The sequence below is a fragment of the Phascolarctos cinereus genome, unplaced genomic scaffold, assembly GCF_003287225.1.
Source record: "Phascolarctos cinereus isolate Bilbo 61053 unplaced genomic scaffold, phaCin_HiC Scaffold_2;HRSCAF=192, whole genome shotgun sequence".
In the NCBI taxonomy this organism is placed as follows: Eukaryota; Metazoa; Chordata; class Mammalia; order Diprotodontia; family Phascolarctidae; genus Phascolarctos; species Phascolarctos cinereus.
The window spans coordinates 269,341,444-269,369,126 of record NW_027555625.1 but is presented as its reverse complement, the minus strand read 5'-3'; the positions used below and the strand labels follow the sequence as shown (position 1 = coordinate 269,369,126).

Genomic DNA, 27,683 nt, shown 5'->3' with positions numbered 1-27,683 from the left:
TGCATGGTTTAACTTTTGAAAAGCATATATATATACATTTTTTTAAATTTTTTTTTCTTTTGGTGAGGCAGGTGGGCTTAAGTGACTTGCCCAGAGAATCACACAGCTAGTAAGCATTATGTGTCTGAGGCTGGATTTGAACTCAGGTCCTCCTGACAACAGGGCCGGTGCTGTATTCACTGTGCCACCTAGCTGCCCCTGAAAAACATTTTTAAAAGTGTATTTTCTTATTCTGAATTTGAGACTCTAGAAAATCCAGAAAAGATAAATGAATGCTGTATCACTGAGTCCAGCCTTCAGCTTATATAGCAAAGAAAAGAGGCCTGTACAGGGGAAGTGACTTGCACGCAGTAATGAAAGCAGCCTGGGGCCATCTGATGAAAGCCATTCTGGCCCACTATCTGCAGGCTAATCTGAAGGAAGAGAAGGGCTTCTCCTGAGTCCTGCCTGGAGTGATGTATGCCAGATGACATTTGAGGAGTACTGAACTTTGAGTGGTTTCTCTAACGTCTGAAGCTTGGGATCCATTTAGGTTTCTGTCAAGTATCATGATTGCTTCCTTTTCTTTTGGCAGTGCTAAATTAGCCTCCCTCTTTGGACTGGATCAGGTGGTTGTGGGCCATGGAAATGAATTCTTCCAGTATACAGCTCCAAAGCAGCCTAAGAAAGGCCACACAGTAACAGCAGCTGGTAAGTTTACTGCCACCTCTCTCAGTAGCTGTGAGCCCAAAGCACAGGTCAACAGCCTTTTAGATAGACAGTTGTAAAGTGGCTTCTCCCTGTTTTTCTCCTCCCAGGAGCAGGAGATGATGGATGTGTGAACCACAGGCACATGTCTCTTCATAGCCAGAGCTGACATGTTAAATTTTTTTTGTTGTTCAGTATAGGGAGCTCTCAGTAAAGAACTTCCACAAAACAGATTAGCAGCTGCTCTCCAACTTAGTTTTAGAGAACTGTCTGGGATATTTGGAAATTAAGTGACTTGCCCAGGGTGACACAGCCTGTATTAAAGATAGAACTTTTCAACCCAGGTCTTCCTGCTTCTGAGGCAACTCTCCATTGACTATGCCACACTGCCTCTTATATTACTGTAAGTTGGGGTTCTCCAGTTTCTTTGTGAGTAAAGCTGCTCTTCATTTTCTCTAAGCCTTGGAGCACTAGGGCAGGAAGATGGAGGTAAATAGGGCAGTGTCTTTGAGAGAGGGAAGGGAAGAGCTGACTCTAAAGTCCTTTAGAAAAAGAGGCATTAGGGCACTTTTGCCCCTTACCTCCTTAGGAGAATATCGATAAACTGGAGAAGGGAGTTCATCAACCTCCTTGAAGATCTCCTAGGTTAGAGATTTAACATCTATCAGGAACATAAAACTTCAGATATTTTTGATATGTTAGTTTAACTGAACTTTATTTTTCTCTTTTTTTTATCCTTTATGGTTCAGAATAAGGCAAGGGATAACAGTGGGAAATGTAGGTAAGGCTAAAACAAATATTAGCAATACAGATTATTTTTTTAAAAGTCTGTCTGTAGATCCTGATCCATTGGTTCTGTCCTAAACTCTAGCATGTGTCACTTTCGCCTTAGGTACCACAGGTTGTCAGCCCCTGGCTTAAAGCACTGTTGTCCAGACTCAGGCCTGGCAGGAATTGGGGGACCCTTTGCCATTTTACTTTCCCTTTCTTCCTTCATTTGAATGTACTTCAGGCTTATTTGAGTTAGGTGAGGAGAAGCAAAGAAGAAAGTCAATAAATGATAACTTTAAGTTAAACTGTAATGACATTTTAACTTGAAAATTATCTATACGCTTTATATTATGTAATCACATGTAAATAAAATGCCAGGGCAATAGGCATTCTTTCTTGGGGAATATCTGTTACAGGTTCCCAGTGAATGAAGAAATCTGGTAAATTACTATATTATAAGATGGAGGAGGAGCTTGGGAGGGAGAGGGGGTTGGGGTAGACCAAGAGAAATAAAGTCCCATGACCATAGGATTTTGACACATGTTTCCCCTAGAAGGCACATGTACATATCTCCATTTCCTGTTTTTTCCCCCTCCTTTTGTCTCTTCCTCTAGTGGAGGGAAAGAGGCTGAGTGGGGGGGGGTCCCATTTTTTTTCTTTTATTAATTTATTCTGATTTATCAACAATCATTTCCATAAGCTTTTGAGTTTAAAATTTTTCTCACCTTCCCTCCCCGCCTTCCTCCTTATGAGGGCCAGCAATCTGATATTGGCTATACATATACAGGGAATCCCATTTTACTGAGAAATTCTCCTTGTGGGAGACTGGAATGAATTTTGCTAGCAGCCTTTCAAACTAATCAGGATATCTTAACTTTGCATCTGCAAAGCAGATGCTTTAGCAGAGAAATACTTTTCTAAGTACCTGGGCTGTAGCAGCCCTAGACAAAAAGTCTTTATCTCTGGTATCCAATTTTCTAATCTGGTTCTAGACTCCTAGCAATTCCCTTACAGCTTACTCTGTCCATTCAGCAGCCACACACCCACCAACCACACCCCTGCTCCCAAACTTTTTGCCTTGAAATGGTTCAAACACCAGAGTCAGCCCCTCCCTTCTTTCTCCCTCTGACAGACTGGCCATTATTAACGCTCTTGTTACTTTGTTGAATTCAGAGTTGATCTGATTGTTTAACTCTTAAAGAAAAATGGGAGTATCTTTAAAGATACATTGCTTTTTAAAAAGCAATGTGTTGGGGAAGCTGAGTGGTGCAGTGATAGAGTACCTGCCCTGGAGCCAGGAGGACCCGAATTCAAATCAGATACATATTAGCTGTGTGACTTTGGTCAGGTCACTTAACCTGGATTGCCTCAAAAAAAAAAAGGAATATGTTAACCCAAATGTATAGAACTTACAAAATGTGGATGAATTGCAAGAATAGAGGAGGGAAAGGATGTTGGTGCTCTTGGCTCACCCTGTAGTGGAAGGAATAAGTCTCCTGTATGTTTATGTTCCTCCTAAGTTGTAGCCATAGAGGCAGACCACTGATCTTAGGAATTAGGGAGATACACACACACACACACACATACACACACACACACGAAGAGAGGGTACACAAGAGAGAGGGGGAGAGAACAGAAACAAGAACAAATGAGAATACCTGAGGGGTATTAAAGAAAATTCAGTGATTTGTGCTGACCTACCATGACCATCAAAAGAGTGTAGAAGAGCGTGTAACCTTGGGCAGGTAATTTCTAATGACTCTTGTCTGCATATTGCTCATTTGCAAAATGGGGCTAATATCTGGTTGTAAAAATTAAATGAGAAAAATCTAAAACAGGATGCAAATGTGTGGGTGAGATATAAGTTTGAGGTTTATTTAAGAGTAGAATACTTCTCCTCAGTATGAAATGAATGAAATCCCAATTTCTTCCCTTCCAGCAAATCAGCCAGCACAGAAAACTCCTCCGACTGCAGCCCCTGTTGGAGCTTCCACAGTCCTAGCTGCCACAGCGGTCCATGCATATCGATTGTAAGTAGCCAATAAAATAACCCTAGTGGTGAAGGGACAAGGATCCTTGTGTTTATCCAGCATTAATTTCTCAGTTTCTTCACCTCTAAAATGAGAGAGTTGGATTAGATGACTTTAAAAAGTTTTATTGTTGCCTTCTATGTTTATATCAGTCATTTCCCTTTCAATCTCTATCTTCCCCCATGTTGAAACCTTTCTTATACCAAAAATATTTAAGCAAAGCCAACTGATACAGTGGCCACGTCTGATAGTAGATCCATAATCTGCAGCCAGAAGTAAGCTGGTAAATGTTTAAAGGGTATTGTGTGTCTGTGTGTGTAATGTGTGTAATCATACTTCTAAGTTTAATCTATATTATTAACATTTTTTCCATCACTTTCTTAAGTCTAGCCAATTAACAAAAAGTAAATCTAGTTTATTTGGTGTGTAACTTGCTGATTTCCAAGGTATAAATACTCACCCTGAAAATTTAACCATGGAGAGTTTGTTGGAGCTGACTGTAACACACCCATATCTGCACCTCTCTGTTGAGAGGAGGAAGATATATTTCTTTATTCTCCAGATCTCATCTAGAGACCACCCCTTCTATTTTATTTATTTATTTATTTTTATTTATTTTTATTTTTTTTTTGCTAGGCAATGGGGTTAAGTGACTTGCCCAGGGTCACACAGCTAGTAAGTTTTATGTGTCTGAGGCCAGAATTGAACTCAGGTACTTCTGAATTCAGGGCCAGTGCTCTATCCACTGTGCTACCTAGCTGCCCCAACCCCTTCTAGCTCTAATAATTTATTGTAACCCATGCCTCAGAGCTGAAGTTCTGGTTTTATGTAGACTAGATTCATTGTTAGGCTTTTCGCAAAATCTCTCTTTTTGGCTTATTCCTTCACCCAGTGTTTCCCTAAGAACTTTGGGATTTGATTTATGTTCTAAGTCTCCCCAGCAAAAGAAAAAGGCCTCTTAGCTCCTACACAAGCATTCAGGTTAGTAAACTATCAAATATAGGAGAGGCCTTGTTTCAGCTGACCAAAAAAATGTAAAGGCCTTGTAACTGAGACTCAAAACAGGCAAAATACTTTTTTCTTCTCAGGGAACCCTGCCAAACTTGGGCCTCATGTACTTCTCTGGACTTGTATTCCCACCCTGGGGTTGAGTCCCACTTGCCAAGGAAAGGCATTTAGATTTGCTAGAGAGTCAGGTAACCCACTTTTCAGTGGTCCCTACTAAAAGGGAAAAAGCATTCAATATTTCTCAACCTCCTACCCCAGGGCTGTGTTATCCATATTACTCTCAGTATCAGTGAAGCATCTAGATGGTACAATGGATGCAGCACTGGTCTGGGAGTTAAGAAGACCTCAGTTCAAATCCCACATCTGATACTGGTTACCTGCATGACCTTGGGCAAATCATTTCACCTCTGTCCGCCTCAGTTTCCTCAACTGCAGATTGAAGATGATAATAATAGCATCTGTCTCATGTAATTATTGGTGAGCATCAAATGAGATAATTGTAAAGCACTTAGCATAGCCCCTAGCATATAGTAGGAGCTTAATAAATACTTGTTCCCTGCCTCCCTCCTTTACTTCATGGCTTTACCGTTCCTCTTCCACTGATGCCAGCTCCTAGCTTGACACAGGAACTCTAGGAACTTGACGCTATTGATTGTGACCGTAAGCATGTGGTTCCATATATGGTCCTTGCAAAAACATAGCTTTCCTGTCTCTGTGGAACAGATTCTAAAGGTGAGGTGTCTCCAGCTTCACTCTCGTTCACATCTACCTCCCCCTTTCCCCCACCTCCTCATCTCATGTTGTCTTATTAGAGCATGTACCATAATACCTTCTTAGAGATTAAAAAAAAAGGTTCATTTGTGAGATACTCACCTTTCAGATGACTGACTAGTTTCTTTTTTGGGTGGCTCTTACTCCTGCTAAATTTTTTTTAATTTTCAAAATAAGAGGATTTTTTTCTTTTCTTTTCTTTTTTCCTTTTTTTTAGGCAATTGGGGTTAAGTGACCTGGCCAGGGTCACACAGCTGGTGTTAAGTGTTTCGTCTGAGACAGGATTTGAACTCAGGTCCTCCTGACTTCAGGGCTGGTGCTCTATACAAGCTGCCCCTAAAACTAAGTTTTATTGATTTTTTTTAACACAATAGTTATTGCATGCAAATCGAACTTTCTCTAGTGAAAAAGGAAAACAATAAAACAAAAGCCTGATACAATGAGTACTCCATCTGACCACTTATGCAAGATTTCTCTCTAATTGTCCTCTGCCTCTCCCTGGTTTTCCTGTTACTCAAAAGCTTGCCCTTCCTTTTAGTGTCTTAAGTCTACATTGTTGTAGCCATTGTTGACCTACTGTGCCTACTTGTTTATTTTGTAGCAGGTTTATTAAAGCAGTGTTTCTGTTTCTTTAGCACAAACGGTCAGTATGTGAAGCAAGGAAAATTAGGTGCTGCAGTCCTGGGGAACCACCCTGCCAAAGAGGTGAGAGGGGCCCCGATTCTATGTACACATGCACATATTCTTCCCAAAGTTTTAGTGCAGATTTAAGCTACTCAGGCTTTTGTGTATGCATATGCGTGTGTATACACATGTATATATGTTTACTGCTCACGTGTGTATGTATGTATGTGATGTACATGTATATTGTGTGTGTGCATGTATGTGTACATACATTGAAGTCTATGCCTGGCCCAATAGGATGCTATAGTTGAGCTTGTAGTGGCGCTATTTGTCATTTTATCTTGCCTTTCTGCTGGAATTGTTACCCAAGTATGTGCTGTGTGAGTTCTTAGGTGTGGAGTTTTCTTTTCAGGAAATAGATTCTCTTTAAATTAAAACTGCTGAGGTGGCAGTTCTCATTTGCAATTGCCCAGTGCCTTTTTTGGTCTTGTGATGAAGATGGTTGTTTACCTGCTGATGAATGTGAGTCTAAATCATAGTAAATAATGATTTTCTATTCATTCTTATGAATAAGTCAATTTGTGCTTGACCTTTTTTTTTATCATTTGAATCTGTCTTAAGAATTTAGACTTTAAGAGTAAGCTAGTTAGAAGGAATATTTCCTTTTCTGCTTGGTTCATTATCAATGTTTATTGTTGTAGGTAGAGAGCATTTTAGTAAGCCCTGTAGGGTCACAAAGTCCTAATGGCAGAGGGGAGAAATCCAAGATCTTCAATTAAGTATTTTTGACTTCAGTGTCATTCTCTTAGACCACTCTATCCTCATTCTAACAATTGCTATTTGAAGCATTTTGTAAACTCATCTTTAGAATTACCTCCAGAGCCACTTTTTTTTTAACCAAATGTATTTTTTTTTAATAAAATCTCAGTGAGTCTCTTTGGAATCTGTACCACTTTTCCAACTCGTTTATCAGCTTGTGGCTTTGGATTCTTTTTTCAGAAGCCCAGATAACCTCCTCAAATTTCCTGATATTCTTGTTTTTCACTGTTGTGGTCCATTGGGTCAGGGAAACCAAATTTATTATGGATTCAATATCATTTCCTTCAAAAATTAACTCATCTTGGACAGAGTACCAGCCCTGAAGTGAGGAGGACCTGAGTTCAAATCTGACGTCAGACAAATAACACTCACTAGCTGTGTGACCCTGGGCAAGTCATTTAACCCCAATTGCCTTAAAAAAAAAGCAAACAACAAAAATTAACTCATCTTTTTGAGCTTGAGAAATGATGTGAACAACACCTCATCTCATATGTACTCTTTGGATAGATTTTTCACCCAAGAAGTTTCTAATTTCAAGAAGTGACTCATTCTCTCACATAACAGCTTCAGTGGGGAAGTGAGTATACTCAGACCTCATTTTGTATTGAAAGCCGAGGTGGTAATGCCTTTGATCATATTTTGCACATGACTACAGATTGTGCAAATTATTCTTTTTCACTTCTCCATACTTGTCATACTGAAGCCTCTTTTCTTCTTTCCAAGGGAACTCTGCTGTTTTTGACAGCTTTAATTCAGTTGTATAAGTTGTTGCATTTAGTTGTATTACTTTAAAATTCAGTTTTTTTACATGAGAATATAACACATAAAGTAGAAGGTGTTCAGTTGTGTAGAAAGATATGAAACATTATGTAGAGACCAAAATTGGAAGGAAAAATGGAAAAGGAAGGGATAATTCCCTAGGGCAAAGTTAGGAAGCAATCTAAGGTCTTTGTATGCTTTAGCTAGTATCTGCCAGTGTGGATTTTCTGTTCATTTTTTGCTTTCTTTTCTTGCTCTTGTATTTCATCTTTGGTGGACTCCAGTACAGGATTCTCATTTACATAAGTCAGCAACAGCCAATCACCTCTGCCAGGATTCATCCAAATTTTGAACTGACGGTAAGAGACATTGAGAATCTCCACAGTATATGCTGATTATGCTGTACCTTGAAATAAGTTCTAAGGAAGCACAGACTCAAAATGTAGAAGATTAGTTCTACTGCTTACTTTGATCCTCCCTGTAACCACCAAAACCTTTCAAAAGGTGGCTGTGGAATAGGGACAAGACCTGAGAATTCAGAAGGGGATGGCTCCCTTGATTTCTCCTGTGGGTTCTTCTTGGACGGGATATTGACTATAATGTCAGACAATGAGATTTGTCATCTGTAACTTGGGAGCAAAAACATGGGACAGCTAGGTGGTGAAAATGTTAGAGCACCAGGCCTGGAATGAGGAAAACTCATCTTTCTGAGTTCAAATCTGGCCTCAACACTTGCTAGCTGTGTGACCCCAAGCAAGTCACTTAACACCCTGTTTGCCTTAGTTTCCTCATCTGTAAAATGAGCTGGAGAAGGAAATGGCAAACCACTCCAGGATCTTTGTCAACCTAAATGGGATCACAAAGGTCGAAAACAACTGAAAAATGACTCAGCAACAATAAAAACTTATGAGTTGCACATGCTTTAGTGGTTCAAATTACTTTTTTCTGCAGGTACAGGCCAACAACTATAGCACCTTTTATGATGACCAGAGACAAAATTGGTCCATGATGTTTGAATCAGAAAAGGCTGCAGTGGATTTCAATAAACAGGTAGTTTGTTGAAAATGTTTAATGATGTATAGCTATAGAGCAGTGACACTGATTTTCTCTATACTGTCTCTGAAGGCCATTTCCAAAGAGGCATCTAGAAATGTCTTGAGCAATAACTACAGCAGTTAAAATGTAGAAGTTTTACAGCTGGAAAGGACCTTTTTCCCATGGAGAGATTTAGAATGCCTGGATTTCTATTAGCTCTAGGGAGTTATATGAGAAAGATCAATGGCTGCTATATTTTTCTTAATGTCAGATATGAAAAAACTAATTTCATCACTTGAACAAGGAACATTTCAGAAAAATGACAGTGGTGCTTAGCTAAATTACTTAAGAGATTTTTTAAAAATTGTATTATCTTTTTTTAATCACCTTCCTTTCTGAATATATATACCCTCCTCCCCAGCAAGCCATCCCTTGTAGTAAGTAAAAAGTAGGAAGAGGGGAATAAAGAAGTTAAGCAAAATGAACATATCCACCAAATCTGAGAGTATATGCAGTTATATACCCATAGTGCATATTTATAAGTTATTGTTATTTATAAGTGAAATTATTTCTTTTTACTTGTTTTACTTCTCTTTTTTTTACTTCTGCAAAGAAAGGAGGAAGATATAATTTCTCATCGCTTCTTCAAAGATAAAAATCATTTTTTAAAATAGAAAAGTTATCTTTAAAAGTCCCAACTTGATAAAACTTTTGGGGCACAAGTAGGTATAAGAAATACTGTTTAGTTAAAACAGCAGGGGCAGCTAGGTGGTGCAGTGGATAGAGCACTGGCCCTGAAGGCAGGAGGACCTGAGTTCAAATCTGGCCTCAGATGAAAAACACTTGACACTTACTAGCTCTGTGACCTTGGGCAAATCACTTAATCTCGATTGCCTCACTAAAAAAAAAAAAAGAAAAAAAACCCAGCAGCACTTAGCAATTTAATTCAATTGGGTAATCAATTGAACACCAGTGACCATGTCCCAGACACTATGAATATAAAGACAAACAAGAAAACAGTCCTTGCCACTAAGGAGCTTACATTTTACTAGTGAGAAAAAAGATGTATTCACATGAGTAAATATGAAATATTTACAAAGATAATTAATTACAGAGGATATACAAAGTATTTCCAATGTTGGGAGGACTAACAAGGGGGTCAGAGAGGGCCACCTATACGGGGTAGTGCTTGAGTGCTAGGGCCCCCTTGAAAGGGCCCTAAGGATTCCAGTGGGCAGAAGCAAGAACTGAACAAAGAGTACCGTAGATGGGAGCACAGCCTGTGCAAAGGCTCAGGGAAGAGATAGAGGTTCTCACGGGGAACATCCGGGAGGCCAGTTTGGCTAGAGAAGAGAGTTTGGGACTTCAGGGTATGTGAAAGAGAATTAGTTAGAAAGGAGGTCAGAGCTGCATCATGGAGCTTTTTAAATGTCAGTAGAGCAGTTTGTATTTGACCCTAGAGGTAGTAGGCAGCCACTGGATCTTCTTGAGCTGGAGAGCTACGTAGTCAGACATGTTTTAGGAATTCCACTTGGGGGGGCAGCTAGATAGCGCAGTGGATAGGGCACCGGCCCTGGAGTCAGGAGGACCTGAGTTCAAATGTGGCCTCTGAAACATAGTATTTACTAGCTGTGTGACTCTGGGCAAGGCACTTAACCCCAACTGCCTCATCAAGAAAAAATAAATATAAAAAAAAAAAGGAATTCCACTTAGGTAGCTGTGTGGAGGATGGATTGGAGAGGAGAAAGGCTACACAAGCAGGTAGACCAGCAAGGAAGCTCTTGTAGTTGTCCAGGCAAGGATGGATGAGGGCATGAAGGTATGGGTGGCCTTCATGGGAGTGGGTAGAGAGGAGATGTATTTGAGAGATTGTGAAGATAGAATCAACCAGATTTAGCAACTGGTTGGATTTGGAGGGTGTGGGAGAGTAATTAGTTGAGTATGACTTTAAGGTTGTGAAACTTGGGTGACTAGAAGAATGGCTGTGCTCTCAAAAGAAAGAAGTTAAGAAGAAAAGTGGGTTTAGGCAAAAGATAAGGAAAGGTGAAAGTGCCTGCCTTCTAGTAGTTCACAGTCTAATGAGGGAGACAGCATGTAAACAACTATGAACAGACAAATCATATACTGAGTAAATTGGAAATAATCTCAGAAGGAAAGGGCTGGGAAAGGCTGCTTGTAGAAAGGGGCTACTGCACTTGAGACTAGAAGGAAGGCAGGATGCTCCTCCAGGAGGGAGAGAGTTCCAGACGTGGACAAAGGCCATCCCGAGCATTGAGAGTCTTGTTTGAGGAGCAGCAAGTTGGCCAGGGTTGCTAGATCAAAAAGTACATGAATACAAGGTATAAGAAAGAATGGTGAGAGCAGTGAGCTGGGGAAGAGGGTGGGGAGTTTGTGTTTGCCGTGGTTAGACGCACACTTAAAAGATCAGTTTGACAGTGAAATGGGGGGTGGACTGGAGTGAGGAGAGACTTGAAGCAAGAACAACAACCAGGGACTGTGGCAGTGGTCCAGGTATGAGGTGATGAGGGTGGGGGCAGTGTCAGAAAAGAGAGAGGGGCATATATGAAAGACGTCACGAAGGTAGACTTCACAGAATTTGGCAACTGATTGGATATAAGGGATGAGAGAAAGTGTGGAGTCAAGAACGACATGTAAATGGTGAACCTGAGAGATGGGGAAGATAGTAGTACCTTCAACAATAATAGGGAAGTTCAGAACAGGGGAGGGTTTGAGGAAAAGATAAGGAGTTCAATTTCAGGTACATTCAGCTGATGGGTATGTTAAACCTCAGCTTAGGGAATGTGGCAATTTACACATGTATCAGTGGTTATAAGAATAATAGCCATTACCCAATTGATAAATGGTCAAGAGATATGAATAGGCAGTTTTCAGAGGAAGAAATCAGCTGTTAATAGTCATATTTTAAAAAATGCTCTAAATCACTAATAATTAGGGAAATGCAAATTAAAACGACTCTGAGGTACCACTTCACACCCATCAGATTGGCTAAGATGGCAAAAAAGGAAAGGATAAATATTTGAGGGGGAGTATGGGAAAATCTGTATAATAATGGTGTATTGTTGGTGGAGCTGTGAGCTAATCTAGTCATTTTGGAAAGCAATTTGGAAAGATATCCCAGAAGACCAAAGAAAAAGGAAAAGCACCTATATGTATACAATTTTATAGCAGTTCTTTTTATGGTGGCAAAGAATTGGAAACTGAAGGGATGTCCATCAGTTGGGGAATGGCTGAACAAGTTGTGGTATATGAAGGTAATGGAATACTAATGTGCTATAAGAAATGATGAGCAAGCAGACTTCAGAAAAACCTGGAAAGACTTACATGAACTGATACTGAGTGAAATGAGTAGAACTAGGAGAACATTGTACACAGTAACAGCCACACTGTGCAATGATTGACTTTGATAGACTTATCTCTTCTCAGAAATGCAAGGGTCTAAGACAACTCCAAAAGACTCATGATGGAAAATGCTATCCCCATCCAGAGAAAGAACTATGGAGTCTGAATGCAGATGGAAGCATACTATTTGCTTTCCTTTCCTTTTATTGTTTTATTTCATTTCTTCTTTCTTGTGGTTCCTCCCATTAGTTCTTATACTTCTTTACGTCATGACTGATGTGAAAATATATTTAATATGAATGTGTAAGGAGAGCCTATATCAGATTGCATGCCCCTCTTGGGGGGGGAAGCAGGGAGGGGAGAAAATTTAAAACTCAAAATCTTATGGAAGTGAATGTTGAAAACTAAAAATAAATTATTTTTTTAAAAAGAGAAATGATGGAGATGGTTTCAGAAAGATCTGGGAAGACTTATATGAACTGATGCAAAGTAAAGTAAGCAGAATCAGGAGAACAATTTATATAGTCACAGCAATATTGTCAAGATTTTGAAAGATTTAGTAACTCACTTAACACCATGATCAACCACAGTTCCAAGGACTTATGATGAACATGCTATCCACCTTCAGAAAGAGAGCTAATGGACTCAGAGTACAGATTGAAGTATAATTTCTTCTTTTTGTTTCTTTTCCTTGTTTTGTTTTGTTAGCATGGCTAATGTGGACATTTCTTTTGCATGACTTTTACATATTTGTACTGGCTTTTATTTTTCTTGCCTTCTCAAAGGGAGGGAAAGAGGAAGGGAAGGGAGAGAATTTGGAACTAAAAAGAAATTGAAATTGAGTTTTTAAATAGAATCATATACCAGTGGAAGGATTTTAAGTTTTGAGTATATAGGCAGTTTTACAAAAGTCCCCCCAGTCCACTGCCTCCAAGAAACACTAGGTTAATTTGGGAGAGGACTCCTTTTCCCCTCCCACACTTTCATGGATCTCTGGTCATGGTTGGAATTATCTGTTAACTGTAGCTCCAGCACAGTACCTTGCACATAGTAGACAATGTTCAATTTTAATACCTGTGGAAAAGATCCTTCAATAGGGGTAATGATTCAGGCAGATTTTACTCTTTTAAAGCAACGACTTTGGGGGTAGGTAGGTAGTGCGGTGGATAGAGCTCTAGCTTTGGAGTCAAGAGAACTTGAGTTCAAATCTGGCCTCAGACACTTGACACTTACTAGCCGTGTTACCCTGGGCAAGTCACTTAACCCTGATTGCCTCACCAAAAAGCAAAAAAAAAAAGCAGTGACTTTGGGCTTTTGCTGCCTTTTTGGTTGCTCTGAGTTTTTGGTTGCTCTGTTTTCTTGGTAGAAGCAACTGTTAGGGGGAAATAAGCATTAATTAAGTACCTAATATATGCCCATTTTTGCTTTCTGTGGTTTCCTTTTTGCAGATATGCATTGCCAAATGTAACAGCATGTCCTCCTTGGAAGTTGTGCTGAGCCAGGATCTTACTATAGGAGAGGGTCCAAGTGTTGAAGTTGGTAATTCTTTGGAGGTGGCCTATACAGGCTGGCTCTTTCAGAATCATGGACTAGGCCAGGTAAGAAGAATTTTTTATAGGATTTAGAAAAAATCAAGTGACCACATTCAAGTGACTTTGTTCGCGGATGTCAAGTGGAATGATTAAATGGCACAAATTTGGCTTTATTCCACTTGTGTACTGATTTCAGTTTATATCAGATCCCAACTTGTCTCCTGACATCAAAAGCTAAAGTAGCTCTCCTTCTACGGACTGCCACCAGCACTTCTCTGGTTGTGTGATTTACTGCCTTGTATTGTTAGTTACAGTCTCACTTAATGCCTCTTGAAGATTGTACTCTCCTTGAATGTTTCCCTTTTTATGTCTTTATGTATGTTTCCCTCCCATATGTTCAGCTTTTAAGATAGTGCCTTGGGGACAGCTAGGTGGCACAATGGATAGAGCTCCGGCCTTGGAGTCAGGAGGACCTGAGTTCAAATTTGGCCTCAAGACACTTGACACTTACTAGCTGTGTGACACTGGGCAAGTCACTTAACCCCAATTGCCTAAAAAAAAAAAAAAGATAGTGCCTTGCACTTTGTAGGTTAAGGAAATGTTTGTTGATTGATGTAGACTTATGTCTTTAAAATTGTTTTGCTTTTTCAGTTTTTCTAAAGTGTTGGCATGATATTGGCAGAGGTGTTCAGCTTCATAGCACTTCTGAGGGCCTAATCAAATTATACCATGGCTATCCCACACCTCCTGAACTATTTTTTTCTGTAGTTGTTTGGGCTTACATTAAAACTTTGGTGATCTTCATTATTATTTTTTACTGTTTGGGACTTTATTGAATGAGTCTGTTCTCTTACATTTAGGTATTTGACTCTTCTGTTAACAAGGATAAACTTCTTCGATTAAAGCTGGGATCAGGAAAAGTCATTAAGGTAAAGCATTGAATCAAACTGAAATGATTTTAAAGCTGACAGAGCATCTCTTCCCCCCCCCCCCCACCCCACATATAGAAATACTGAGGCATAGGCAGGTGACATCCAAAGTTGCACAATAATTAATGGCAAAACAGTGCCCAGGTCTCTTGGACTCCCAGTCCAGTGCCTCTTCTACTTTGCCACGCTGATTGTTTCCCTCTTTGAATCTGTAAACTGTTGTCGGACTAAGTTAAGAAACTTACTTCTAATTTCTAATCTTTGGCATATTTCTGATATCCTGAAAAGCTTGATTGGACTGGGAGTCCAAGAGACCTGGGCACTGTTCTCTGTTTCTCTTCCTTATCATCAAAGGCAGGTAGTTTTTCCTAGTCAAGAAAGGCCTGATTTTAATAGTGGATGTTAGGTTTACCAAATCTGTCATTAAGAAATTTGGGAGTTTGTGTGTGTTCTACCATAAAAACGTCTCTAAAGTCTACTTTAGACACTGCTCTCTGAGGCACAGTGATGACCTAGACAGCTTTTGGAGGTCTCCTCTGTGAGTCTTGATCCTCTTGGCTCTGGTACTCTGCTGCTAGGTATCATCCTCTACTTCTGACTGTCTGTCACCCCACATATCCAATCTGTTGCTATCAATTCAGCATTATAATATTTTTTGAATATGACCCCTCCTCTGACAATGCCACTGCCTTGATGCACAAAGGCATCTCCTCTTGCCTGGATTATTCCATTAGTTTGCTGGTGGGTCTGCCTGCCACAATTCTTTCCCTACTGCAGTCTGTCTCCTGCTCAGCAACCAATGTGATTTTTCTAAAGTGAAGATCCAGCCATGTCACCCCAACTCAGTAAACTCCAGTGGCTCCCTGTCAAATATAAAATCTCTTTTTTGGTGTTCAAATAACCTGCCCCCCCACCCCACCCCATACACACACACACAGAGTCTGTCTGTCTGTCTGTCTGTCTGTCTGTCTGTCTGTCTCTCTCTCTCTCTCTCTCTCTCTCTCTCTCTCTCTCTCTCTCTCACACACACACACACACACACACACACACACACACACACACACACACACACGCACACACACACACACCCCTTTCCAGTCTTTTTACACCTTACCACTTTCTTCCTCTATGTACTCTTTGAACCAGGGACACTGACCTCTTTACTGTTCCTGGAACAAGATACTCTATCTTCCAACTCTGGGTATTTTCACTGGCTTCTCCTATGCCTGGAACACTCTTCCTTCTCATCTCCACTTTCCAGCTTCCCTTACTTCCTTAAAGTCCCAGCTTAAATCCTGCCTTCTACAGGAAACCTTTACCAATGTCTGTTAATTCTCGTGACTTTCCTCTGTTGATTATTTCCAATTTATTTTGTACACAGTTGTTTGTGTGGTGTCGCTCCCATTAGGCTGTGAGCTCCATGAGGACACGTACTGTCTTTTGCCTTTCTTTTTGTCCCCAGAGCTTAGCACAGAGCTTGGCACATGTCAGACACTTAATGTGGACGGACTGATTATTATTAATTCAGTTCAAGCCAACTAATCTTTAATCTTGTGTTCTCATCTCTAAAGGGCTGGGAAGATGGAATGCTCGGCATGAGGAAAGGAGGTAAAAGGCTTCTCATTATTCCTCCGGCATATGCTTATGGCTCTGAAGGTTTAAGTGGACATATTCCATCAGACTCGACCCTGGTATTTGAGGTAGAAGTCAGAAGGGTGAGTGAAGCACTGATAGATGTGGCCTGGATAGGCTTTCGTTTTCCTCTGCTGTAGAGATCCTTCAACATGCATCAATCAGTGTGCATTTATTAGGCAGCTACTACATGCCAGACACTATGCCAGGTGATGGAGACAGAAGCACAAACAATGAAATGATCCCTACTCTCAGGGAATTTATGTTCCTTTCTTTCTTTTTTTCCTCCCATTTTGTTTCTTTTCTTTTGAGGGGGGAACAATTGGGGTTAAGTGACTTGCCCAGGGTCACACAGCTAGTAAGTGTAGCTGCCCCAAGGAGCTTACATTCTAATGGGTGAAGCAACAAAAATTTATACAAATTACGTATACAGCATAAATATAAAGTGAACAAATATAAATATTTACAGAGTAGTTTGAGAGGGAGAGCACTAGTAGTTGGTGGCTATCTGGAAAGGTTTCTTGCAGGTGATGGTGCTTGAAATGCATCTTAAAGGAAGAGAAGGATTCTGTAAGGCTGAGATTAGGAGGCAGTGCATCCTTAGGCATGGAGAATGGCCATGGCCCATGTTAAGGCACAGAGATGAGAAATGTAGTGTCATGCATGGGAAACAGAGAGAAAGCCAGTTTGCCTAGATGACTGTATGGGAAGAGGAATGTCTAGTGATATTGGAAACAGATAGATTCAGTCACTACAGATGACTGAATAGGGTAGTCACGTGGTCAGATCTATACTTATGGAAAATTACTTTGGTACCAGAATGTAGGATGGACTAGAGTGGGAAGGGACTTGAAGCGAAGGGAATAAATGGAAGTCTATTGTAATAATCTAACCAAGGCCTAAACCATGGTTATAACTGTGTGAGTAGAGACGAGGCAGGTGTGCGAGATGTTGGAATGGTACCAATGACAACATTTGGCAACTGATTGGATGTATGGGGGTGAGGGAGAGTGTGAAAACAAGGCTAATGCCAAGGTTACAAACCTGGGAGACCAGACGATGATGATTCTTTCAACAGAAAAAAAAAAGAAATTTGGGAGAAGGAAGGGTTTAGGAGGAAAGAAAATGAATTCAGTTTTAGACATGGTAAGTTTTAGATGTCTTTGGGAGTTTGAAATATCCAACAGGCATTTGATGGTGTGGTACTGAAGCTCAAAAGAGTGACTGGGGCTAGATATATAGATCTGTGAGTCAACATAGTTCAGTCTAAGGAAGCTGATGAGGTAAGTTAGTGTGTAGAGGAAGAATAAAGAAAGCTTTGGGGAACACCCACAGTTTGGCATGTGATGTGGATAATGAGCCAGCAAAGGAGAATGAAAAAGAACAGTCAGACAGAAGGAGAGTCAAGAGAGGAGTGCCTCAAAACCCTGAGAGGAGAAGGTTGCCAGCAGTGTTAAATGCAGCAGGCAGGTTGAGAATTGTGAGAGCTGAGAAAAGACCATCAAATTTGTCAATTAGAAGATCATTGGAAATTTTGGAGAGAGCAGTTTCAATTCATTGATGAAGTTGGAAGCCAGATTGCAAAGAATTGAGAAGTAGTAACATTAGAGGAAGCAGCAAGTATCAGTCAACAAGTATTTATTAAGCACTCACTATTTTTCAGGAATTGTGTTAAGTACTAAGGTTACAAATAAAGGCAAAGACATGATCCATGTCTTCAAGGAGCCCAACTTGTAAAGGAGGAAAAAAGATGCAGACAACTGTATATTCAGAATAGCTGGGAGATAATCTCAGAACGAAGGTACTGGCAGTGGGGACAAAAGGCTCTTACAGAATGTGGGACTCAGGCAGAGTCTAGAGAGAAGCCAGGGAACCCGCAAGGCAGGAGTGAGGAAGGAGAGCGTTCCAGACCTGGAGGACAACCAGAGAAAAGGCAGAGTCAGGAGCTGGAGCGTCAGGCATGAAGAGCTGGCTGCAAAGGGCAGGGTCTGCCAGATTGTAAATGTGTAGAGAGGAATAAAGTGTAAGAACGCTAGAAAGCAGAAAGGTTTTGAAGGATATTAAATGCGCATGAGGTGGTGAAAGCCTGAACTAGGATGGTTGCCATATGAGTGGAGAAAAGGTGACATAAGGGAGAGGTAACGAAGGTAAAAATGACAAGTCTTGGCAACAGGTTGGATATGTAGAGTCAGCCTAAGGAGGAGTCAGGGACAACACTGAAGATGCAAGCCTGGGTTATCTGAGAGATGTTAGTCCTTTCAACAGCAGTTGGGAAGTTCTGAAGAAGAGAGATTTGGTGGGGAAAGATAATGAGTTCATTTTTGGACAAATTGAGTTTGAGAATGCCTACAGGACAACCAGTTGGAAATGTACAAGAGGTAGTTGGTGATGGGAGACTGCAACTCAGGAGAGAAGGTAGGGATGGAAGTAGAGATATATCTTTATCTCCACCTCTAATTTTTATATATATGATTGTATCTAAATAAATATGTAGTTATATCTATAGCTATATCTGTCTATATATTTCTGCGAATCATCTGCATAGATTAAACCCAGAATAGTGAATATAACCTAGATGAACCAGCAAAAGAGACTGAGAGCAAGTAGTCAAACCAAGAGAGAGCAATGTCATGAAAATGTAGAGGGGAGAGAATATCCAGGAAAAGAGAGTGATGGCCAGTGTCAGAGGTTGAAGAGCTCAAGAAGGAGGAGGGGGGAAAAACATTAGATTTGAAGATTAAGAAATCATTGGTGTGGGGCAGCTAGGTAGCACAGTGGATAGAATACTGGCCCTGGAGTCAGGAGGACGTGAGTTCAAATCCGGTCTTAGACACTTAACGCTAACTAACCCCATTGTCTAAGCGAAAAAGAAAGAAATCATTGGTGACTTTGAAGAAAGAAGGCTCAGTCAGGTGATGAGATTGGAAGCCAGGTTACAGAGGGTTTAAAATCCGGCATCAGGAGAGGAAGTGTAGATGCCAGTTGTGTATGGCCTTATCTAGCATTTTTTTTTGTTTTGTTGTTGTTGTTGTTTTTGCTAGGCAATGGGGTTAAGGGACTTGCCCAGAGTCATGCATCTAGTGAGTGTTATGTGTCTGAGGCCACATTTGAACTCAGGTCCTCCTGAATTCAGGGCTGGTGCTCTAACCACTGCACCACCTAACTGCCCCAGCTCATCTAGCAGTTTAGGCAGAAAGGGAGAGGTGTAAGAGAGAGAGTTAGGTCAATTGAAGGTTTTCCAAGGATGAAAACAACATGAGCATGTTTGTAGGCAGCAGGGAAAGAGCCAATAGAGAGGGAGAGATTGAATAGAGAGGAATTTGGGGTTGATAGAAGGAGAAATCCACAGAGGATGTGAAGAAATGGGATAAAGAATGCATGGAGAGGAATTTTCTTTGTCAAGGAGAAGAGTCACCCTTCATGAGAGAAGGGTGGAGGCAGAGGTAGAGGAGAAGACATCTGGGTAGTATGAAAAGGGGAGAGAAGAAGAAGCTCATGAAATGGCCTCAGTTTTCTCAGTAAAGTATAAAGAGACACTATGGGAGGTTTGAGGTGGGATGAAAAGGTTTGGAAAAGCCCTTGTAGTGAGTGAGAGAGCAGATTGATGAGGATTGTGTGAAATGATCACCTTTGCCACAGGAAGGGGGCAGTTGAAGCTTTGTAACATATGTTAGTATTGGGCCTAGCCAGCTGTCATCAAGCAGTGTGTGCATAGGAGTGAAGGTGGCAGGTGACAAGAGGACCAGAGGCCAGGGTTGGTAATGGAGAGCAGCTGCTCCTCCCCTTAAAATGTAATTAGGAATTGTTTAGCAAAATCGATAAAAATGCAATGCAATATAGATAATGTTAATTTGTAATTTTCACTATGAGGCCCACAGGCACCCATTCCCAGTTGAGTTGGACACCACTGGTGTCTAGCTGAACTGATCCACCAGAGCCAGAGCGTCCAGCTTTGAAAGGGAGAATAGTGCCTGGAGTGAAGGAGTGATAATCAGGAAAGTAACCAAAGGGTGGAAAACCAGAAGGTCCTAGTGAGGATAAAAAAAATAGGAGTTTTCCAGGAAAAGGGACAGGAAATAAGGGCTGATGGCTTGAGAGGAGGGTAGAATCTAATGCATATTTTTAAAGAATGGGGAACATGTGGACACGTTTGAAGGCAGGAGAAAAGGGAGATTTCAGTAGGGAGAAGTTGAAGACTAGAGAAAGAAGAGTATGATTGAGGGTTGCAGGCTGTCAAAGAAGACAGAGGTAGGAGGATCAAGTGTCCATGTAGAAGGCTTGGCCTTAGCAAGAAGGATCCCCTCTTTGTCAGGGACTTGGGGAAAGGAGGAGAGAGTGAGAGATGATGTCAGGAATTTGGAGATGAAGAGAATAGGGGAAAGGGAGCCTTAACTTTTTTAAAAGGTAAGTAAGAGGCAATTGCAGTCCTTAACAGAGAGAGGGGAAAGGGGAAGGAATGAGGGGCCTGAGAGAGGAGAGTGAAGAATAGTGTCTGTAGGGAGTATGGGAATCAATTAGGGAGGAATTAAAGGATCAGCTGGAGCCTAGTTGAGGTTGGTTAACAAATTCACATTAAACACGATAAATTCAGCTGACTCTCCCTACTCCCACCCTCCAAGACAAAATGAAACCCTAAATTTGAAAAATGGACTCCAAAAAGTTAAATTCTCATCTTTGTAGAAATATTTTGTTTTTCCAGAGGCATTTTCCCCTACTCTGAAATATTGTTCTCTCTCCTCCTCCCCCATTCCCCCCAACTCTAAAAAAAAAAAAAAGATTTTTCTCTCCCCTGGGACAGTCTAACCCCAGAAGACACTTCTGTCTACTGTTCCTGCCCTGTTCCTCTGGAAGACTGCCACTTGCACATCACAGAATCCCAGAACATGAGAGCTAGGGAAGACATTTGAAGTCAACCAGTCCAACTGCTTTTTATCTCCTTTCTTTACCATTAAATTTAAGCAAGTTATGGCTGACGGTATATAATAAACCACTTTGATTTCCTCAAGACCAGTGGTCTGTTCAGCCAAGACAATTGTTCTATTCTGTACTGATTATTCTTTCTTTAGGTGAAATTTGCCAAAGATTCTGGCTCTGATGGGCACAGCATTAATTCCCATGATTCTGCAACTCCTTCTCCAACACCTGGTGCTGATAACTTTAGTGCTGAACCAGTATTACTGCCACCCACTGCAGTGCCTTTTAAACCTGGGTAAGAAACTGAAGCCTTAATCAGCTCTTTCAATATCAAAAAAGTGAATCTAGGAGGAAATTACCTACCAGGTTTAGAGAGGCATCTTGGTGTACACTCTCACACACACACTGTGGAATACTGCCATGGGTAATATTAATAGGATTTGTGGAAGTATGGATATTTTAGTCACTTTCTGTAGCATAATTCCAAATTTCTTTTCAAAATAGTTAGACCAATCTATATTTCTACAAACAGTTTATTAGTGTGTATTTCTCTCCACAAACCCTTCAGCTCTCTTTATCTTTTATCCTGTTTGCCAACTTGGTGAAACCTCACAGTTGTATAGATGTGCATTTCTCTTTTTGAAGTGATTTGGAGCCATCTTTCCTATGGTTGATAATAGTTTGTCACTCTTTTTTTGACAGCTGTTTGTATCTTTTGACCACTTATTCATTAATGAGTGGATCTTGGTCTTATATGTTAATATTAGTTCTATGTATGTGTATGTATACGTACATGTATAGATGTGTGTATATGCGCATAGTGTCCCAAAAGTATTTTTTCTTTATTAAAAAGATTTTGTTGATGTCTTTTGTTTTTTACATCCTTAGTTTTCTCTAATATCCCTCTCCCAACCTTTCCCAGAGAGCCATCCCATATAAAAAACGATATTTTTTAAAGAAAAAAAAGAGAAAGAAGAGAAAAAAATCAGCACAACTAATTAGTGCATAGACAAAGTTTAAAAACATGACCAACATACAACATCCATGGGCCTCCTACTTCATGAATGGGTGGGTTGGAGGTGTCTTCTCATAGGTCTTCTTTCAAGTCATGCTTGATCTCTATAATTTTGCTATATTCACTTTCGGTTTTTTGTGTGTAGTTGTTCTTTCCATTTATGTTGTTGTCATTGTGAATATTGTTTTCTTGGCTTTACTTACTTCACTCTGCATTAGTTCATGTAGCTTTTCTGTAATATACATATTCATAATTTCTTATAGCACAGTTATATTGCATTACATTCATGAATCACAATTGGTTTAGCCATTCTCCATTTGATGGGTATCTACTTAGTTTCCAATTCTTTGCTATCACAAAAGGTTCTGCTACAAATATTTTGGTGTATATGGGTACTTTTCTTCTTATTAGTGGCTTCCTCAGAGTTTAAGTCCAGTGATGGAAGCTCTAATTAAAGGGTATGGACGTTTTAGTTACTTTTATTTGCGTAATTCCTAATTGCTTTCCAGGATGGCTATACCATTTCACAGCTCCACTAATAATGTATTAGTGTGCCTATCATTTCAAAACTTGTCTAACTTTGACTATTGGGTTTTTTTTAATCTTTGCCAATTTGTAGAGTGTGAGGTAAAACTTCATGGTTGTTTTGATTTGCATTTCTTCTTAATACTTTGTAATTCTTTTCAGAATTATCTATTGGGGAATTAGCTGTTAGTCTTCTGTATATTTGTTGTTTACATATTTTGGATACTAACTCCTTATCAGAGAAATTTGATACAAAGATTTTTCTCTTCCTTTGTTATCCTAGATGCGTTAATTGTGTCTATAAAGAAGCTTTTCCATTTCATGTAATCAGCTATCTTTTGTAATTGCATCTATTCTTTGATTGGTTAAAAATACATCTCCTAAAAAACACAAAAACAAAACAAAAAAATACATCTCCGTCCATAGCTGGGAGTATATGATCTGTTTCTCTTTTAATATTTTTGTTGTATAATCAGTACTATTAAGGTCATCTATCTGTTGGATGTATTGTGGAATGTGGTGTAGGGTGTTGGTCTAAGCATAATTTCTTCCAGACTTCTTTACATTTTATCTCTCCCTATTAAATAGGGGGAGGGCAATTAGGTGGAACAGTAGATAGAGTGTCAAGCCTGGGGTCTGGAAGACCTGAGTTCAAATCTAGTCTCAAACACTTAGTAGCTGTGTGATCCTGGGCAAACCACTTAACCCTGTTTGCCTCGACTTCCTCATTTGTAAAATGAGTTGGAGAAGGAAATGGCAAACCACTCCATTATCTTTTCCAAGAAAACCTCCAGAAAAGGGGTCATGAAGAGTCAGAAATGATTGAAATGATGAAACAACATTAAATAGGGAGTTCTTTCCCAAGTAAGAATATTTTTGTGTTTTGTCAAACACTGGGTTATTGAGTTCATTTGTTTTCTTCCGTAATCAGTCTGTTCCACTCATCAGCTGTTCAGTTTTTTAACCAGTACCAGTTTTAGTTGATTCCTGCTTTAAGTATAATTTGAGGTCTTAAAGTGCTAGTTCCCCTTAATTCCTACTTCTAAACATTATTTTCCTTGAGATCCTAGACCTTTGTTCCTCCAAGTGAATTTTGTTATTATTTTGTCTAATATTCCCTTGGTGGTTTGGTAAACAGTTGCCAACTATAAAGAATCAAATGAAACATTGCTTCAAATCACTAATAATAGGAGGGATACAAATCCGAATAATTTGAAGTTTTATCTTATACCCAGTACATTTTCAAGGATGTCAAAAGATGGGAATAGTCAATCTTGAGATCATGGAAGGACAGGCACAATAATACACTGGTGAAGCTATGAATTGGTTCAACAATTTTGGAAAGTAATTATGCTAAAGAAATTGAATGAAATATTTGTACCTTTTGACCCAGAGGTAAAGGTCAAAGATAGAAAGAAAAGTCCATATATGTCAAAATGTTTATAGCAGAACTTTCTGGAGTGGCAAAGAACTAGCAACAAAGTAGATACCCATCAATTGAAGAATAGCTAAGCAAATTGTGGTATAATGAATGTGGAGAATTCAGAAGCTCATGGGAAAACTTACATAAATTGAAGCCGAGTTATATAAGTAAGCAGGAACCAGGAAAATACTATATGAAAGTGACTTCAGTAAAGTAAATAGAAAGAACAAAGGAAAATCAGAACTGAACACTGAGTAATTATAATGCCCACTTATATTGACCCTGAAGCTGAGGGATGAAAATGCACCTCCTTCCCCTCTTTGCTGTGTTGGGGGACAATGAGTGTGGAGCCCTGCGGATGCTGTCAGGCTCTGTTCTTGTGTTTGCTATTTTTGCTGAACTGATTTCTTTCCTCTTTTTTATTCTTTGTTATAATGGATAATTCTTTGGGTGGGGAAGGGGAGAGAGAGATACAGAAAAATGAAGGTGATATAAAAATAAAAGGCATTAATATATACATTTTTTAAAAATAGGATTTGTAGCTCTAATAGCAGAAAATTTCATCTTCTTGACTTGTTGCCCTCAGAGACTTTAAGGAATAAGAATTCTTTTACCTGACTTTTATCTGTTAAAATGGTTGAGAAGCCAAGTGTAACTTGAACTTGTGTTTCTTAGTCATCTTATCTATCTCAGATTATGTGTTTTTTCCTTTCAGAGAGCCAGCTGTTCGAACCAAGTCAAACTCCATCAGTGAGCAACTTGCGGTAAGTTATGTTAAGTGCTCTGAGGCAGGCCCATTGAAATCTATTCATTTTATTTGTATGTATGTATGTATGTAATATAACATATATTTCACATAGTTGAACTTAGAGGCTGAAATTGTGATGGCCAAATGTTGATTTGTCTTGCTTAATTATATGAGAATTGTATGGGGGGGAAGGGTTCTAGATGTTTTTGGAAAGTTGTAGCAATGTTTATAAAAATGAAGAACGCTTTAATATGACTTAAAAAAAGTATAAGGAAAAAATTTTAGAGAGGGGAAAATACATAAGGGCGTTTTGAACATGAAATTATTTTCAATGTGATGTTAAAAGGGAATCTTAGGGTAATAAAAGAATGTGTCTTTGAGGATAGGTTAGTTGGGGTTAGGTAGATCAAATATATGTGTTTATAGTGAAAGCCATTTTGATTGCATTTGTATCTCGTTGGATATAATTGTTTTATGCTTCAATTAAGAAAAAGAATAATTGCTTATAAATGAGATTCTTATTATTCTTACAAGTATTTGCATTTGTTCCTTTTCTCTTTTTCTTCTTTCTTTTCCTCTAAGCTCTACTTTCTTTTTAAAAATTCTAAAAATTTTCCATTTTAAAAAATTGTCTGCCAGTTTTTAAAAGAAGTTTTAGTTTTCCAAAAGGACAGCTCAGTTTAGAGTAAAGATTTCCCCCTTTCCCATAGAAGCAGCTGGGAAGCTGCGAATAATAATAGCCAACATTTGTAGCCTTTAAGGTTTTCAAAAGCACTTTACACAATTTAAATTTATATTTAAATTTTTTACAATTTAAAGAGGGGCAGTTTAAAGGGAAATGGTAAAAAAGTTGTAGATGATGGAGGTGGAATATAGCAATCTCATAGTTTGGCCAACATTGGGCCCCCTTCCTTGTCTTATGTTCCAGACCAACCCTCATCATCACATCCTCACCCATCCCCTTCCATTTCCATTTCTTGAAGATCTCTTAAGTAAAGTCACTTCCCTTCTCTGGGCCTCCATTTTCTAATCTGTCAAGTGACTAAATTGAAATAAAAAGTGCCTAAGGTCACTTCCCCACTTTCAAATTCTGTGAGTTTCTGTTGATTTCCAATTTGATCACCTAGCATAAGATTAAAGGACAGCAGTAGTTGAATTTGTGTGAATTTCTTCTCTAACCTTTCTTTAAAGGGCTAAGCTCAGGAAGGTAACAACGCTAACCTGATAAGGATCAGATATGGATTTTAAAATATTATCATAAGCCAAATAATATTATTGTTTCCAGGTAGGACATTCAAGGGGAAAATGAAACATAATCTTAGGTTTCCAAAACAAGTAGTAGAGTTAGGTCCTACCTATTTCTGTTCATCACAGCTGCCTTCCTAGATCTTGATCACTCCCACTTCAGACCAGCTTCCCATTGTAGCCTCTCTTGATGATCTCATTCAGATTGATGATTTCTGAATGCCTTAACTCCTACTTGGGTGTGCAGTGGGTTTGGTTTCATCCATTCCCTGCTCCAGATGGTGAACCACCCTGGTTTTGATAACTTCTAAGTTAGGAATTCAGACCTAGGGATCTTGAGTCTAGAAACCAATGATCTAATCTGTTTACATTCTTTAAAATAGACGGTGGAGAAATTGTGCAGCCTGAAAGAGAATAAGGGAGCACTGAGTTATAATCAGCATGAGAAAATAATGGCAAATCACATAAAAACAATTAATTTTATGCCTTTTCTTCTCTCTCTGTAGAATCCTGATGTGACCAAAGCTAAGCTTATCTCTAGGATGGCTAAAATGGGACAGCCCATGTTACCCATTGTTCCTCCTCACCTAGACTCCAGTGATTCCGAGATGGAGGTAAGTTCTCTTAGCTCTTCTGTACTTGAGGGCAGTAGTAGACATCTAAGGGCTTAAGACCATAGGAAACCAAAGCTAAATGGAGCATGAGTTGCTGTTGTGTCTGGCCCCGGTGAAGGCTTTTTGCTTAGGGGACCTCATTGGCAAAATCTTGCACAGCACTCTTAAGCATCTCTTTCAGATTTGGTCAGCATTTTTACTGATGAATATACAGAAGACTGCAACTGTCTTATTAGCCAAGCAGTTTAAGGAGTGAATTAAACCCTCATTTAGCTTTCTGCAGTATCACTGAAGATGATGGATTCTCCACTTTGGGAAATACAGTTACTTCCACTCTTCTCTAACAAATTCTTATATTACTAGAGTTCAGTAAGTTATAGAGAAAGAATGTAATGCTTGCTGCTGAGGAAGAAAGGTATAAGAGGGACTGCTTCTTAGAAAAATAAACATTGCTCATCGGATAATTAGGATCCTGCTAAAAAGAGTTGGTTTGGATTTTTTTGGTTTGTCTTGTTTGGTTTTAGTTGTTTTTAATGGCTTCATTTCAAGGCTCTAATTGATTTCTTCCCCATTAGTCTGCAAGTAGGGTTAAAGCTCCCAGACTTCTCAAGTGGCCTTCCTGCCTCTGGTCTTTCTTTCTTCAGTCCATCATTCACAGAGCAGTCAAATAATCTTCCTTAATGTAAAGATTTTTACCATATCTCTTCACTGTTCAAAAACTTTCAGTGTTCTCAAATGCTTGTAGGATAAAAACACTTTTTTAAAAAAGTTTAAAAAACACTTTTAAAAAAACTAGCAGTGCTGGTAGCTGGAGGCTACAGGGGTCTAGTAGTACCTGGTGCTGAGCTGGGGTCAACAGCACTGAAGACCTTGGGGGTGGGGGTAGGTCTGGCCCCTTGAGGATACCTGCTTTTCCCCTGAACTTCTTTGAAGCCCTGGAATGTATGGAACATATATTATATATGTATTTTATTATATATATATTATGTATGTTTTATATATAAAATATGTGAATGGATAGTAGAATGGGCCAAAAAATAACCTGACCACGTTTATACAAGAAACACATTTTAAAATGGGAGGTATGGAGGTATGCTTCAGCTGACACTTAAGGAAAAAATGAGTGAATAGCAATCATCTTGGACAGTTATGTTTTTTCTTTTAAAAAATTCTTATTTTTTATTTTTTTTAACATGTGTTTTTAAAACTTTGGTTTATAAATTATCTCCCTCCCGACAATTA

General features: G+C 39.4%; 1 protein-coding gene across 5 annotated transcripts in view; it reads left to right on the top strand.

The window, feature by feature from the left end:
• Positions 1 to 27,683, top strand: part of FKBP15 (FKBP prolyl isomerase family member 15) — an 80,752-nt gene that overhangs the window by 13,417 nt on the left and 39,652 nt on the right. For 4 of the 5 annotated variants that reach the window (XM_020965443.2, XM_020965442.2, XM_020965445.2 and 1 more), the window contains exons 2-12: positions 575 to 690; positions 3,398 to 3,488; positions 5,903 to 5,972; positions 7,754 to 7,828; positions 8,421 to 8,519; positions 13,313 to 13,462; positions 14,257 to 14,325; positions 15,897 to 16,040; positions 21,024 to 21,166; positions 24,550 to 24,598; positions 26,334 to 26,441. In XM_020965443.2, coding sequence (XP_020821102.1) covers positions 575 to 690; positions 3,398 to 3,488; positions 5,903 to 5,972; positions 7,754 to 7,828; positions 8,421 to 8,519; positions 13,313 to 13,462; positions 14,257 to 14,325; positions 15,897 to 16,040; positions 21,024 to 21,166; positions 24,550 to 24,598; positions 26,334 to 26,441 — 1,114 coding nt within the window. Of the gene's footprint in view, positions 1 to 574; positions 691 to 3,397; positions 3,489 to 5,902; positions 5,973 to 7,753; positions 7,829 to 8,420; positions 8,520 to 13,312; positions 13,463 to 14,256; positions 14,326 to 15,896; positions 16,041 to 21,023; positions 21,167 to 24,549; positions 24,599 to 26,333; positions 26,442 to 27,683 lie in introns of those variants that run through there. The other variant, XM_020965446.2, reaches the window with a different exon arrangement.